This window comes from Arvicola amphibius, chromosome 7 (genome assembly GCF_903992535.2).
Source record: "Arvicola amphibius chromosome 7, mArvAmp1.2, whole genome shotgun sequence".
NCBI classification, from domain to species: domain Eukaryota; kingdom Metazoa; phylum Chordata; class Mammalia; order Rodentia; family Cricetidae; genus Arvicola; species Arvicola amphibius.
In genome coordinates, this window is record NC_052053.1 from 132,861,529 (window position 1) to 132,878,185 (window position 16,657).

A 16,657-nucleotide genomic window follows, 5' to 3' on the forward strand; every position below is an offset into this window, starting at 1 on the left:
ACACACACACACATGCACAGAGTTATCTTCAGTTATATATGGAGATTAATGGTTCTTAAAAACTTGATAACAAATAAGAGACATGCATTCAATCAGAATCATCTTAGACATGAGAAATGGTGGAGTCATCTCAGATCCACTGAGAGAAAAACATTGAGTGCTGAAATTTGCTATGCAGCTGCATTTGAACAAATCCTGTTTATTCTGCCTTTGACTTGAGGACGGGCACAGGAAGATTCCCTCCCTCCCCAGGAAACATCAGCTCTTTACGTGGTCAAGGAAAACGTTCCATTTCTCAGACTGACTTGAAAACACAGTTGACACGTTTAAAATCATGTAAATATCTACTATAGCATATGCCTCCTCCCTCTCTCTCCTCCTCTCCCCATGTCTATCTTTCTTTCCTTAAAACAATCTTAGCCAGTAGTTCACATATTTCATTAATCATGTGAAGAAGGACACTAAGTTTTGTGTGTCATTTTAATTTCATTGTTAACTGTGCTCAAACTTTCTTGTCTGTTTGCAACTCTTTTTAAATAGATAGATAGATAGATAGATAGATAGATAGATAGATAGATAGATAGATAGATAGATAGATATTTTTTCCCTTACACACATATGTACAAACACAATACACAATACCTAAGTCTCAGGAAGCGTTTCCAAAGAGGTCAGAAAGATTGTAATTCCTAGTCAGTTATCCAACACCAAGAGCCTAAAAACCATATACAAACAAGCAACATTAAATTGACTGAGCAATGCTTATGTGTGGTAGAATGTTCTTCTGTATATGTGCTGTTTTGGCTGGTTAATGAATAAAACTGTTTTGACCAATGGCTTAGCAGAGTAAAGCCAGGAAGGAAATCTGAACAGAGATAGAGAGAGAGAGGGTAGACAGAGTCAAGAAGACACAAGAAGTGAGATGCCAGCAGTAGCCTAAAGAAAAGATCCAGAACAGAGTCCAGGCTATGACTATGTAGTGATACACAGCTCAATAGAAATGGGTTAGTTTATAAGAGAAAGCTGGCCAATAATTGCCTGAGTCATTGTGCAAACAATTATATTTAATATATTAGCCTCTGAGTAGTTATTTTATAAGCAGCTGCAGGTGAACAAGAGAGAAAATGGTCCAGGGGGACCCAGATGAATGCAAAAGAGATTCTTTCTACACATGTGTGGATTATACATACATACATATGCATATATGTGTATATAACATTATATATATAAAATAAAATTACAATCACATGCATGCACACAAATATATATATAATTATCCATAAGCACCTTTCAATATTTAATTCTTGAATTCATTTATACATATAATTAAAAAATATGCACAATATCTATGAATAACATGTTTATACTTCTCTGTAAAATTTCTGTTCTTTGGGTAAATATTATTATAACTATGCTATTAATTGTCATCTAATCCATGTTATCATTTTATCTAAGAATTAATACCAAGTTTTTTATTTTCTTTTTAGTAACTTCTGGAAATGAAATTTGAAAGTACAAAAGAATATTGTCTTTGGTTTTCTATGTTGATTTCCCGTTGCCCTTCTTAATTTCATTTTCATTTCCAAGAATTATCTACAAACGTGTTGTAAAAGTTTCAAATGTTAGGTGTGTTGGCCACTGCAAATCACCTTTTATGTGTTTTTGAGTTGGATGAATTATTGCAGATGATTTTTATTTGAAGATTTTTACATTTTATACAATTGATGTTCTTTATGGCCAACTGTGACTGATTTTTAATAAATTTTTCACAGATACTCCCCAAACAAATGAACTAAAAACAAAAACAACAGCTATTTGCCCAAAAAATGTAAGTTTCTCAATAGTTTTTTTTAAGTTTTTCAAATTGTAAAAAAAATATAATAGACTTTATTCAGACGGTGGCTAAGTGCGACCAGAGAGGCAGAAAACATTAGTCCCAGTTCTATAAGATCCACAGACATTTTCAGCTTTTGATTGCATAGATCTGCTGCAGGTCAGGTCTTAGTCCTGAGGATATTCATGTGTGCTCAGTCCATGTGGGAACAATTACTGCAATAAGTACATCTGCTAACCTAACATAATACCCAAACCCAGCACATGGGTGTGCTAGGTAGGTTTCAGCATCAGTTGGATTCAAGGATACCAACGTGACAGAAACTATTTAGAGAACGTTGGTATAGTGTTTGAGTCTAGTGGACCTTAATTTTGAAGTGAACATCTTTAAATTCTTTTTCTTTTTCTTTTCTTCATCTTTTATTTGTACTGCCTACTGTCATGAAATATTATTTTAATATGTGTTACATTTGTTAACACTGTGGAGTATTTGCTTAATGATGCAAAGATGCACTGCATTCTTTTATGTGTCATTTCTGTAACTTTGTGAAGCCGTGCTATTTTACAAGCCTAAAAGACCTAATTGGTTGAATAAACAGCTTTTACCTTGTCTTATTGTATCTTGTTTTGTCTTGTCTGGTTCCACTTTCTCGGTGCCCTAATCTTTCCTAAAGGGCAAACTGACTCAGCAATTAAGAGCACTGGATGCTCTTCTAGAGGACACACATTCATTTCCCATCACCTCATGGTTGCTCTATCTGTAACTCCAGTTCATCCCAAGGTTCCACACCCTCTTCTGGCTCCATGTGACCAGGCACACATGTAGTACACAGATATACATGCATTTAGAAAACTCTAGCACATAGGTAAGTAAATTCTGAAAGAAGAGGAAAAGGGTATTTCCTAAAAAAAAAAAAAATGCTAACATAATTTTTTTATGATCAGTAAATTTTCATAGATTAAGACATTTCATTGAGTATTAAAGACGGGTATAAAAAGTAAGGTTTAGTGGGCAATCTTACCACGCCAATGGAGAAGTAGTTGTTGATGATGCTGTAAGGCACAGGGTCTCCTTTCTCGTCCTTGTCATTGGGTATGACTTCAAACTTCCACCTGTCCAGCATGATTTCTGTGCTGCTCTCGATGTCCTTTAGGATTTTCATCAGATTCTCACCTTCATAGCCTAATAAAAAGTGTTACAGTAAGATAAAATATAAACCAGCCGAAGGAGTTACACGTAGAAGGATAATTATCGCTGCTTAATTATAAGAATTATTTGAAGCCAAATAACATATTTTACTGCTAATTTTGATGTACATTAAGAATTGACCTTAGTCTGACACTTAGACCAAGATTTCAGGATTAGTTTTTGCTTCCAACAAATATTCCTTCCTTGTAATATAAATTCTCAGTTTACCCAAATGCTGAACAGTGTTTCTACCACACATCCTTGACACTTGTGTACTAACGCATTAAAATGTAATTAATTTTCAGTTCTATATTCTGTAAGCATGCTTTACATAAAATGCCATCTTCCACCTTACTTCTGAAACTGTGGACCTAGTTGCAATGTTAGATTTTCCATCTGTCATATATCTTTGCCTTTCCTTCTAGTGGCAAAGAAATAAATTTAAAGAAAATAAGCTGCTCATTCTGGGCATATTTCAATCTATTTCATAATTTATCTACTCATAGTGCACCTATACTTTCTAGATGAGGACACGTGTTTTGGCAGCCGCCTCCCAACATAAGGCATTCGTTGGACATCTTGTTTAAACTTCAACCCATGTTCAAGAGTGCCCTTCTCTTAGAATAAGTACACTGCAATAAATGTTTGTTTTTAATACTGAAGGCATCCCTTGCCAAATTGCCAAGTCCATGTTTTTAATGGCTGAGCTATAGATAGTTAATATAGATACCCTGTGTTGATTCAATATTATATTCTTTTCAATGTACCTATAAGTGCACACTATGCAGTGAGGACTGAGGAGTGTCATGGATGATATTAGTGTACATGTTTCCTGACCTCACAGTACTTGACCAACATGTTCAGTGTTACACATCTGGTGAGAAACAGTTCTGCTTGCACATGCTGTAAATAAATAATTTTTTTTCTTTGTAAATAAATTCTAACTAATAGTTGTTCCATTTCCGTGGTGATGCTGCTTAGGAATGTTGGTGCCATGATTCTCTTAGAAGCCTTTCCAGTTTTCTGGCAAGTACAGTAATTTTAAGGCTGAAATTGTACATCCAGCTTCTCTACTAGTTTAGGGGATATAACTAAACACTGTAGCCCCTACTCTCCAACTCTAATACTCACCACCTAAGCAGTAAGTACCATGACAATACCACCAGGCTTTCTTTAGTCATTGCAATGCTAGAAACTATGCTTCTGTCTTCACAGTTCAGTGAAATGTGACAGCCTTAGCAGGGCCTTGTAGACCATCTGGCTAATGTAGTCTTCATAATTCACTCTTCCATAGCTCTGAGCTTTGCTGAACTCATATTATTTTTCACAGATTTATAGCTGATGTTACTTAACAAAGATTTACTCTCTAAAAGGATAAGAGTCACTTATTTATTTCCCCTCTCCTGGGCCAGAATACAGTAAGCACTTTGAGAATTCATCTTTAATCCGATCTTTGACACACAATGTAACCCTCATTTCATTCACCAAGAGTATTTATGTAGTTTTGTATGAATCTCACCTGTATGAATATGGAATTCTTTATTCAATTTGAGATTTAATTCACTTGATAATACGAAAACAAGAAAATAATGTACTAAATTTTCAAAGCTCAAACATTTGAAAAGATCAAATACATATACCAAAAGACTACAATAAGACACACTCATAGTTCCCATTCTCCAATAAATACACGTATCTGAAAATTAGTGGACATGAGCATCTTGTAATGATTATGTCTTTATCTTACAGCTTCATGGTCGTTAACTGAATACTAATTTCATTTTACTATAACATCCTTTTGAAAATTCCAAATACAATATATGCTAAGTATTTTACTTAGCTTCCAATTCTGTGTATGCAACAAATACAAAGTTGAATGTATACATATGGAACAAAAGTTCTCAACTTTGTTGTAAATCACAGTTGCTCAGGGAGATCATTTTTCCTTTCTTTTTCAAATGACAGATGTCTGCCAGAGTCACAGCCCAAGGGATTTTTATTCAGCGTATTGAGGATAGAGTCAAACCATTTATTTTTAACAAGCTCCCAAGGGTTTCTTTCTTTGGAGACTCTTTCAAACTTCTCATAGTGTGTTTAGATTAAAAAATATTTAGAAAATATTTAGAATTTGCCCACAGAAGCCCACTGGAAATGCAAAATCTAGGAAAGTGAAAACAGCTACAGATGCATGCATCACCACCAGAATACAAAAGATGGAAGAGAGACTCTCAGGTGTTGAAGACATGATAGAAGAAATGGCCAAATAAAATGTTAAATCTAAAATACTCCTGACACAAAATATCCAGAAAATCTGGGACACTATGAAAAGAACCAACCTATAAAATAGGAATAGAAGAATCACAGCATAAGCACAGAAAAGAACTTCCTGAAGAGTACCTGATAGCACACATACTAAGAACAATAATCAATAAATGTGACCTCATGAAACTGAAAAGCTTTTCTAACCCACACCTGAAACTATGTGGAGAGCCAGGAATCAGAAGCTGCACAGCCAAGACCCAGGATAGAACCAAGTTAAATTGGAAGAAAAGTCAATGACACGATCTCTAATGATACTGTGCTCTACTTATAGATCAATGCCTAGTGCAACTGTCATCAGAACAACATTGTCCAGCAACTGTCCAGAGAGACCAACATCCAAACACTAGGTGAAGTCTCAGAGAAGCTGTAGAAGACAGGGAGGAAGGATACTAGGAACCAGAGGAGTAGAGGACACCATAAGAACATGACCTACAGAATCAACCAAGGAAGGCCCATTGAGACTCAACGAGACTGAAGAGGCATCACTGACCCTGCGTGGGCCTGAGCTAAGTCCTCTGCATAGCCATTATGGTGGTCTATTTTGGTGTTCTTGTGGGAAAACAAAGAGTGGGTGTGGGAGGTATCACTGATGTTTTTACCTTTACTTGTTAATCTTTTCCTCCTAGTGGGTTGCCTTGTCCACTAACGATATCAAGGCTTCTGCTTAACCTTATTGTAATTTGTTATGCCATATTTCATTCATATACCTGGCAGGCCTACTCTGCTTTTTTTTTCTAAGAAAATGTAAGGAGTAGGTCTAAGGGAGAAGGCAGGAGGGAGAAGACAGGGAGTAGTGGAGGTTGGGAAAACTTCAGTCTAAATTTAACAGACGTAAAGAAGAAAAATAAATAAAATACTTACAATTTAATTATTTCTTATTTTGCACATTCGGGATTAACTAATAATCTATAGATGATTATAATGACCCATCAAAATATTTCAGACTCAACGCTGAAATGTTGCCTCCATTTGCACTCTGCTTGATTCTCCATCCCACTATCAGTTTCATAAGTAAAAGAGGGTTTCTTACTACTTTTGATTCCTTGAACACTGAACTTCGTCCCGTCTGTCCACACCCAGTTTTATGAGATGTTGTCATTATGATCCCATTAGTGTCCTCTCTGATTGAGAGGGTTTTTCTTTATTGGAATCATTTCACTGGTTTTAGAAAGTCTTAAGTGTTACACACGACTTCATATGAGTAGAATTTTAATGATTTTTTTTCCTTCCTCTTGTCAAGTATAGAACCCAAGGGTTACCACGATGTAAATCTAAAATAACAGTGCTTAGGGTATTCATTCCTGGGAAAGGAATTGTTTTTATCATATTGGTAATAAAGCCAGTCTAGAAAATGATCTCCTTGTGTGTTGTCCACTCACACTCCTTGAGCATCCTTCACTTTAGGATGTAATCACTTCTATCTAGTTTCTTCACTAGAAGATAATAATAGCGAATTAAAAGTCTGAATATTGACTTAGAGTTTGTTTCTTGTATCTTATTTTCTAAGCAAGAAAAAGTCAAGTCAGAGATGCTTGAGAACTTGTCCTTTGAAGACCAAATCTGTAATTAATATTTAATTAGAGCCATCACCCAATCTAAACTCTCCAGCTTATTTTGTCCTTCCAAACTCTTTATTATTGTTTAAAATGCTTTAGTAAACAAAGATCACCTTATGTATTTACTACAACCACATGGTAACCATTATGCAGTAAAGGCATTCTCCTCCTTTCAGATGAATTATTTGCAGCTGACTTACCTCCACCCCACCGCAGGCATCTTGCTAGATCATTGCCAGTCCCAAGAGGCAGAATAGCAACTGGAGGGTGCTTGACTACATTGGCTTTTTCTGTGGAATTGGACAGTGAGAATAACAATTTTAAATCAAATTGAACAACAGTAATTAGGAAACGAACTTACATTGAATAAATAATTTGACAAAGCACATGCAAATAGAAACAAGTTAATTTTTACAAATACAATTACAACTGACAATGTCTATGTAGTTTTGGTAACTGGAGATATATATATATATATATATATATATATATATATATATATATATATAATTTATAAAGTAGTGGAGATTCTTCATAGATCCCATAGGAGGAAAACTGCTTAAATATCTTGACTTAACTCAAAAGTGTGTGTGTGTGTGTGTGTGTGTGTGTGTGTGTGTGTGTGGTGTGTACATGAAGCAGGTACATGAAGCATAGGAACACATGTCACCATGGGATCTATACCTCTTGAAACCTATAAATTTCCTGCAACATCAACTCTAGTGACACTCTATTTTAATTGAGAATAGTAAATTCTAAAAGAAATAAATTATTCTGAGTATTGCTGATCAATTGTTTCTATCCATAGTATTGCAATATTTCAAATCAAATGAATAAAGCATTACTGCTGGATAACCTGAGAGCATCAGGCTTGTTAGCTTATAGTTTATTTAGATTTACCTTTACATTTAATAGTATTTTATGTTCCAAGCAGTATAGATCTGTCACCAAAATTCCACGTGCTTTTATTTGAACCATGACAAATATATTTGACTTTCAAAAATTTTTATTTTCTTTCCCTTTCCTTCCTAAGTTCATGAAGTCAGTGTGTGGATGTGTATATAGATCAGTTGACAAGATGACTTGCAGATAAAACACAGTGTAATACCACTGAATTTGGAGTATACAATGAGCCAAAAATTCACAGTGTTTTCATTTTTAAAACCGTTGCTGATGTATAACCACTTATACCTTTGCCGAACAATTTTTATAATTATCAAATCTTAGCTTTTTCATAGGAATCATTTACAAATATTTTCTGTCTTTCATTAGAATTCCAATACCAGAATTTTTACTGTGTATTTCCATGCAACACTAGTGAATTACATTGCTAGATGTGTAGGAAAAGTGCTGATGATGTCATGTTCTTTCTTTGATTATCTGCACACAGGCAGCTTGGGGATAGGAGGGATTCCTCCAGGCTGACACTAGTGACTGGCATTCCCACCAGGACGTTTTCAATTTGAGATGTTTTTCAGTAATTAAGAAGACAGAATGTTCAGATTTTCAATCTTTAAAAGCAAAAAAAAAAATTTGTATTTGTAGAGAACAAACTTTCTTCGAATTAATATTGATTTGGAAATGACCTGTAGATAATAAAAAATACTGAACTCAGAGACTAAAAGAATTGAAAGAAAATTCTTAAAATTCTTAAAATGTATCAACTTTTGAATATCAAGACATTATATATTTCAAACTATGAATGTGTTTTAAAAGGGGACACATCTGAAAAGAAAACTGCAAGAATTTTCAGAATTCATTCATCCTGATACTTGATACTTGGTAGACAGAAAGACTAAGAGGTGACAGAAAATGAACAGAAGGTAAGGTTACTAGTCCCACCCAAGCTCATTAAACACAGGACTTGATTACCTATGCAATCCAAAATCCAGCCCACTGTCCCATCTCCACCGCACGCCAACACTCTGAAGTCAGGGACATCCCGGAAAAAGTGCAACCTGAAAAATAAGGATTTTACTGCACATCATTTACGTTTCAGAACCTCCTTATGTATTTTTATTATTCTTAGCTTTTTCTCAAGTAACTTACATTTTTAACTTTCAAAAAATTTAAATATTGCTACCTTACATATCTATCGAATATCATTTGTGAATACATATTCCAGATTCTGTGCTTAAAATTTGTTTAAATTTATTTATTCAAGGTTCTATAGGAAATGTAATTTATTTTTATAAACAGCCAAATTCAAAAAAATATAAGAGACTAAATTATATCATTCATAAGGACATCCCCCCAAATGTAATCAAAGCACACATAATCCAGAATAGTATATGCAATACAATTTCTTTAATAAGTTTTGTCAATCATCCATTGTCTTTTGAAAAGTTATTTAGGCATGATTACCATGTCAGTCACTCCAACATGTTCACACTTTTCTTTCTCCATTACCGGGAGACATTGGTCAGCCTGCAGTTAGAATGTTAGCTTTCAGAATTTCCTTAGCATTTTCAGTCTGCCGATAGAGGAGCCAAACTTGATTCACCTTGTCTCTGACCTGGTCAACAGATTTACTACCCAGGGGTCATCAGCTTAATTGCTGGGTCAGCTGTGCTAAATACCCACGGCTCCTGGTCCTACTGCATGCGGTGCACTCATTAACATGCCTACAGGAAGGAGAGTCAGAAAGCAGGCAATGTATCCCACCTTAAATTCCTCCTTGCTATTTTTCAGCAAATGAAACTTGGAAGCAGAGGAGAAGCTGGTGCACCCTCTCTCCCCCTGCCCCACATATCAGCGTTGAGAACAATGTGGTATGGAACCACCCACATCATTTTTTCTACGTTGGATATTCATATACAAACAGCCATCTAGAAAGCTTCATTATGCATCCTATACATTCTATTCACTTAAAAATTTTATGTATGAGAAAGTGAGAGGGAAGCTGAGGAAGAAAGGGAGGAAGGGTGAAGGAGAAGTGGGGTGGTGCTTACCTGTGTGAATGGCAAGGAAAGCTAAAATAGGTTAGGACCCAGTTAGACACAGTGGAAAGGGTGATGTGGATGGTGGGAACCAAGGTCTGGTCCCTCATAGGGCAGCAGGTACTCTTAAATCACTTCATCAACTTCTCTTCATTGACTAAGCCATCACTACCCATATTAAACATCCATGAGACTGTAATATATATACACATGTAAGAAAAATTTCTTAGCTTAAAACATTACAGAGAGATCTGTCTGTATTTCTACTACCTGCAGATATATAGGATTCTTCATGGATTTTGTTATTTATGAAAATCCATATAGATTCAGGATGAAATCGTGCATTACAGTGGTTGTCACAGGAACAAATGGATTCCAGCATTAAATAATTTGCTTTTATGACCTTTAAACTGTGTCTGGCATTTCATTATTACAGGCTGGAGAAGTGACTCAGTGGGAAAATTACTTGCTTGGCATGTGTGAGGTGCTGAGCTAAGTCCCCAGTAACATAAATTTTCAGAGCCTGTTTCTTTCACTATTATAAAAATTACTATTTTAGTTACCATTTGAGTTGCATTTGTATGAAAATTTGCATGTGTGTGAAGGCTGTTTTAGAGTACAATGTTCTGCTACATTTGCTTTATTGCTCTTAATGACTCCCAGAGTGGAGAGTGTCCAATTCCTTGAAACCCTTGAATAGTAAGAACATTTGAATATTACAACATGGCTTTTGAGAGTTTAAACACCGGTTTGATTGTGTGTGTAATGTAATGTCTCTTTAGCACAGTTAAGCATTCCCATATGTATCTTGGTGACATGTGGCCTTTCCCATGAACAGTACTATCCAACTTTGAGAATTTCTTCAACTGAGTGTTAATGTTATTTAACAAACATTTTCATATTATGAGTGATAATTTACACTTAAATGAAATTCATTTAAAGATATTGCTCAAAGCTATAGAAACATTATATAATTATATGAGAAAATGCATACAATTTAACTGAGCCCACCATATGGTAATAAAATACACAGATATTTAACACGGATGTATCTTTCAGTTCTTTGGGTATTATAATGTGTATATTTCCCCTCTCTTGAATCTGTAGCAAATATTTTCCTTCACTCCTTCTCAACTTGTTATACCTGCACTATGCACAAAGTGGTGAGTGCCTATGTACTAATCTCATTTTTCTTCTCCTTTCAATTAAAAATTTTGCCATATTTATATTGCTAAATAAAATATAAGTTTTAGAATACACTATGATTTCCAACACTTTTGAAAAATATATATTATTTTGTAAGTTTCTTAAGTCTGGTGACATTTGGATAAAAGCAATTTCTGGTGATTCCTTTTAAATAAAGGGTTCTAAATAATGCTTAAATTCCTTTAATAATTATTGAAGCATTATTAAATATAAGGAATATTATTGAAAATGTTTACTTGTAATTCTTCCTAACTTAGGTTTTTCTAGTTACAATTCTGTAGCAGATTATGATCCCTCTCTACATTTCTGAATACACTGGCACTGGAGGCTGAGGAAGCTTTCTTTTGTTTCTATTAATCACATGTATTTTTTTAAATTTCATTTTACATTCTAAACACAATTCTCCACCCCTCACTCCTCCCCCCCCCCACCCCATCAGCTCCTCCCAAAAGCTAAGTAGTCATCAAAGTCTGGCACATTAAGTTGGGGCAGGTACAAGCCCCTCCCCCTGGATACAGGATAAGAATGGCATCCCACCATCCAATAAGCTAGCTCACCCACAAGTGATCGATCCTGGTCCTGCTGGCAGGGGCCTCTCACATAGTCCAATCGTCACCACTGTCTCACACATATGGAGGGCCTAGTTGGGTCCCATGGCGACTCCTCAGCTGTCAGTTTAGAGTTCATGACTTTTCATGAGCTTGGTTCAACTGTCTCTGTAGATTCCTCCATCCTGATATTGAGCTGCCTTGCTCATATAGCCCATCCTCCATCTCTTTCGATTGGATTCCCGAAGCTCGACCTGATGCCTGGTTGTGGATCTCTGCATCTGATTCCATCGGTTACTGGATGAAGGCTCTATGGTGATAGTGGCATATGCAGGCACACTCTCCACTAATGCTAGGAGTCTTAGCTGGGGCCATCCTTGCAGATTCTTGGAATTTCCCTAGTACCAGGCTTCTCCCTAACCCCGGAGTGGCTCTCTCGATGAAGATCTCTCTTTTATTGCTCTCCCACTCCATCCCTTTCACCCCACTTGAGCTTTCAAAGCAGGCCAGCAGGAGCGGTTGTCACAGACTGAACTGATGCCTGCCCATGGGAACTCACCACTGTCCTTCTGTTCCAGGGTGCTGCTTCATCTGTAATTCAGGCATGTTCTTTTTTAAAATTCTTATCATTTGTTCTTTAGCAGTGTCTACCCCGAACATCAATCCCATGCAACTGTCAGGTCAGCTTAGCTTATGTAAATGGGTTACTGAATGGACTGAAAATTTGGCTTTTTAACTCAATTTCTTAATCCACTCCATCCATGTGATTTTTCCATAAGAACAAGAGACTAGGAAAATCCTGTAGTCATTCTTAGTGTCAAATTCCTTCTGCTTACCATTAAAATAGAATTGTCAGCTCCTGCTTTCCTGTGCTTTTTACATATAGGCAAATAATTTAAAAGATTATACATTATACTCTCAATAGGCATTCTCTTTCTCTCTCTCTGTCTCTCTCTGTGTCTCTCTCTCTCTCTCTCTCTCTCTCTCTCTCTCTCTCTCTCTCTCTCTTTCCTCGTGTGTGTGTGTGTCTCCCTCTCTTTCTCTCTGTATTTTTAGGCCAAGAATACTCCTGTATTTCTCCAAATTTCTTGCCTATTATGTTGAAGCAAAGAATGAATCCACAAAGACAATTATCTAGAACTCAAAGTTCAGGCTCAATTTGGTCAGAATAGTTCTGCCTACAGTTGGAAACAGGAACCAGTGGACATTAGGAAAGTATGCCCATAGCAATCATACTAGAAGGTGCAGCCATGGAATTGCATCAATTCAATAAATTTGTCAAGAGTCAAAATTCAAAGTCTCACAATACTTCTTTTAACCCAGGACAACAGTCAAGAATGCCTGCTTCCTATTTTTCTTTCTAGTCATTAATGGATGAGGGAATGAGAAGATTTTAGAAGGATGCCTCCGTGGAAAGTTTAGTAGTGTATGCTACACTTCCCATCTATCAGTTGAAATTATTTTATCTAGAAGATCAATGGGTATAATTACTTTACAAGGAAATTATCTTGGTCTGTACTTGAGTCTGTATAGGTTATTTAGTGCATATTTTAAAGTTAAACTTCAAGTAGATTATGAATATTAATTATTATTGAATTTCCAGTGTAGTCCACAGTATCACTGGTTTCCCTAGAGACTTTATCTACAATTGTTACATTTGAAAGCAATCTCATGCTAATAATTGAGCTCAGTAGCTCCACTGTAAATGTTCAACAGCCACCCTAGAGCAAGTTGTATAGTTCTAGTTATTCAACAGGAATGCATTCTGGACTTCTGCTGTACAACAATCTTCCTATAGTTAACAACATGATAGTGCGCATTTAAAACACAGTTGGGAAGACAAATCTTGTAAGTATTCTGGACTCAAGAATAACATATCAGTGAGATGGTCACACTTTCTCTAATAAGCTCACATTCCTTTTAATGTTGAGACGGAATAGATGCAGTATTTTAAAAACACATATGAGAAATGTTTTAAGAAAGAAAAATGTTTCCAGTCCATACACTATAATTTTAGAAGTGTGTGATAATGAAATTTATTAAGAAAATTCATGTATTCATTTTGATTCTATGGTGAAAATTTATTAATCAGAAAACATAGAGATTGGTGTGTGTGTGAACATATGTTCATGAACCAGACTGAACATACAGAGCAAACAAGTGTATGCTATTAGGCAGTGTATATATTAGACATTATTTATACTAAGAGGGAAGTAAATATTTTGACAGCACTAATTTATTTTATTACCTGTTTGTGTTCCTTGCATTGAATGACTATGAGACTAAAGCTCACAAATGGCATTATCATGTCACCAACTGTCATTTTTCCTCTTTCTCTTCAGCACAAAATGTACTTCAGGAGAATGTCTCAAAAATTACCACTTCTGACTCTAGAATTTCACATCATAAACAGCATGCTCCTGTCTTATTACTATGCTCAATTCATATTCACAGTTGCATGTATTCACCTTCATATTTTTCTCAAAATCACAATATTGTATGACTTCATAGCTGCCTTGTAATTCAGGGAGGATTCACAGTTAGTGATTGTTCTTGTGTTGCCACTGCATTGATAGTGCACAACAATTGATTTTTTAGGTAAGATCTCGCTCTAGCTTAGACTGGACTTAAACTCACTATGTAGCCTAGGATAAACTTGCATTTGTGATGAGGTTCCTGTTTAAGCCTGAAGTACTCTAAGCACAGACATCAGTTGACCAGAGAGCAACATTCTTCACATAACTTTTTTCCAACTAACATTTCTTATTAATCTTCTATTCAGCTCATTATATCATTATAAGAAAAGAGTCCACTTGTATAAAACATTCAAACTTCAGGTGCTTCAAAAATAATAGAACCAAAGCAAAAACCCTTGGAAGGAGATGCTACACACACACACACACACACACACACACACACTCACACAAACCTATTGAAGCAAGCATTGGGGGGAAAATAGACCAGAAAAGTGATACTGTTGAAATTCAGAAATTACAAAGAACATTAGATTACCCAAGAGATTCTATGTATTAGAACACTTCAAAGTAATGTACACAAAGAGGAACCCTGCAGAGGGACTGACCTATAAACTAGAACACAGCTAGAACGGGTGGAATGAGACACTAGTCATGGGGCGGAAAGAAAAAGAGAGTGGGAAAAAACAACCACACAGAGCTTGTCCTGGCATAGTGTGGAGGACAGTTTCATGCTGAAGTGCAGGCCTGTATCTGAGACTCGGTGCGGGATGGTTATCAGTGGCCTAGCACACAGAACATCCTCATGAAATGGGACTAATGAACAGCTTCTGGAGAATCTATTTGATTTCAATCTAGGAAACATTTGCTTGGTGCCTGCCTCATCCATTTTCTAATGAACCTCTTTAAAGAATTAAAGAGTTTTTTTTTTTAAAAAAAGGTTAAATATAAAATTAAAAGTGCCTAAAAAGCACGGGGGAAGTGATACGGGAGATGGTAAGTGCAATGAGAGCTGATAACTCACATAAGTCACAGTTATGACACTGTCATAATGAACCAGCATATGCATACCAAATACACTGTTAAAGTTTTAGCAATATATAAGTAAAATGGAAGAATATTTTAATAATCCAGTCTTACATATAAGAGTAGCCTACAAATTATAAAATATTGGGAATTCATTTAGTATAGAATTAGTTACTAAACAATCAATGTGTATATGGGCAAAAGAGATAAAAAACTATAAACTGAAATCACAAAGAACAAATTTGAATAATTCTTAATTAGTACATTAATATTTATGAGACTATATATTTAAATACACATTAAGATGATAAAAGGAAATTGAGAAGAGGAAAGAATCCATATTCTAGGTGAGAAACAGAAAATATTTGTACGTGTATGTGAGGAAAGGGTCCATGTTTGAAGTATCTTTAGTTTAGTCCTTACTTGACTTCAGCAGCTCATAAGACTGCTAAGAGTTTCATACATTTTCCAAACAAACATGAACTGCAGTGTGTGTAAGAGACCAGTCATTTGAACAAAGGCTGGGCCATAAGGTATTTTCTTTTGTCCTTGTGTCTTTGACAGAAAGATACAAGATCAACATGGTCTGCTGACTTGTGGTAATTCGGCAGTCGACTGAAATAATAAAAGATCATCACTTTGTAACAGTTGAAAATAACTAGTACATTATTTGGAAGGTGACAGTAGGTCTGTCGTATTGTGACATCCAGAGAACAAAGTGTTTGCTAACTCGGTGCCTCCCCACACCATCTGGGAAGCTTTGAAGATGTTCAAGTGACAGCTCACAATACTTCGATGTTAGTAATGTGGCTTCAGTGCCATTCACCCTTTTGTTTGTTTGGGGTATGGTGACTTTATGACAGGGTCTTGCTATGCAGCCCTCACTATCCTGGAACTCACTATATACACCAGATTGGCTCCAAACTTGCAGCAACCCCCCTGCCTCTGCCTCTTTAGCATTGACTGCAAGCTTGTTGATATCAATCCGTGAGCAGGAAAATGTTGCTTATTCTCTTAGTCTCCACAGCACAAACAAGTTTAGGAGTTTTGAAATATCAACAGCTGAAAAGGACAAGCCACTTTGTATTATAATAATGTGTTCTGAATTGAATGCTGAAACCACCACCTTGACATTGTCAGACTGTTTGTAAATGGCACTTAACTCAGGCACAGACTTAGATCTGACACTGGCTGCTGTCACTAGTACATATTTGCCTAGGTTATGTAGCTTTCTGCTCTACAGCTGGGATGGAAAACACCTCATGGACGTCCTCAAGGTATCAGATCACAGATGCTGAGGAGAGTATGAACAAAGAGAAACCATCATTCAGTGCTGGTAGGATAGCAAAATACTACTGCCCTTATGGACACCAGTTTGGGATTCCATATATATAAAATTACACCTGAACTCCATATCCTCCCACAGGAAAACTTGAACACCATTGTTTATTGCTGCTTTATTCACAATAGACAGGAAATAACACAATGTAATATCATTTGGTTGTAAAGAAATAAATAAAAATGAAATTTCCAGGAAAATAGATATCCCTGGAAAGTACAATAC

General features: G+C 35.9%; 1 protein-coding gene across 6 annotated transcripts in view; it reads right to left on the minus strand.

Moving 5' to 3' along the window:
* The window catches only part of Dgkb (diacylglycerol kinase beta), a 514,351-nt gene that overhangs the window by 325,670 nt on the left and 172,024 nt on the right, over positions 1 to 16,657 (minus strand). For all 6 annotated transcript variants that reach the window (XM_038336848.1, XM_038336843.1, XM_038336846.1 and 3 more), the window contains 3 exons: positions 8,773 to 8,858; positions 7,101 to 7,190; positions 2,856 to 3,016 (listed from right to left, as the gene is read on the minus strand). In XM_038336848.1, the coding sequence (XP_038192776.1) occupies positions 2,856 to 3,016; positions 7,101 to 7,190; positions 8,773 to 8,858 (337 nt within the window). The remainder of the gene's footprint in view (positions 1 to 2,855; positions 3,017 to 7,100; positions 7,191 to 8,772; positions 8,859 to 16,657) is intronic.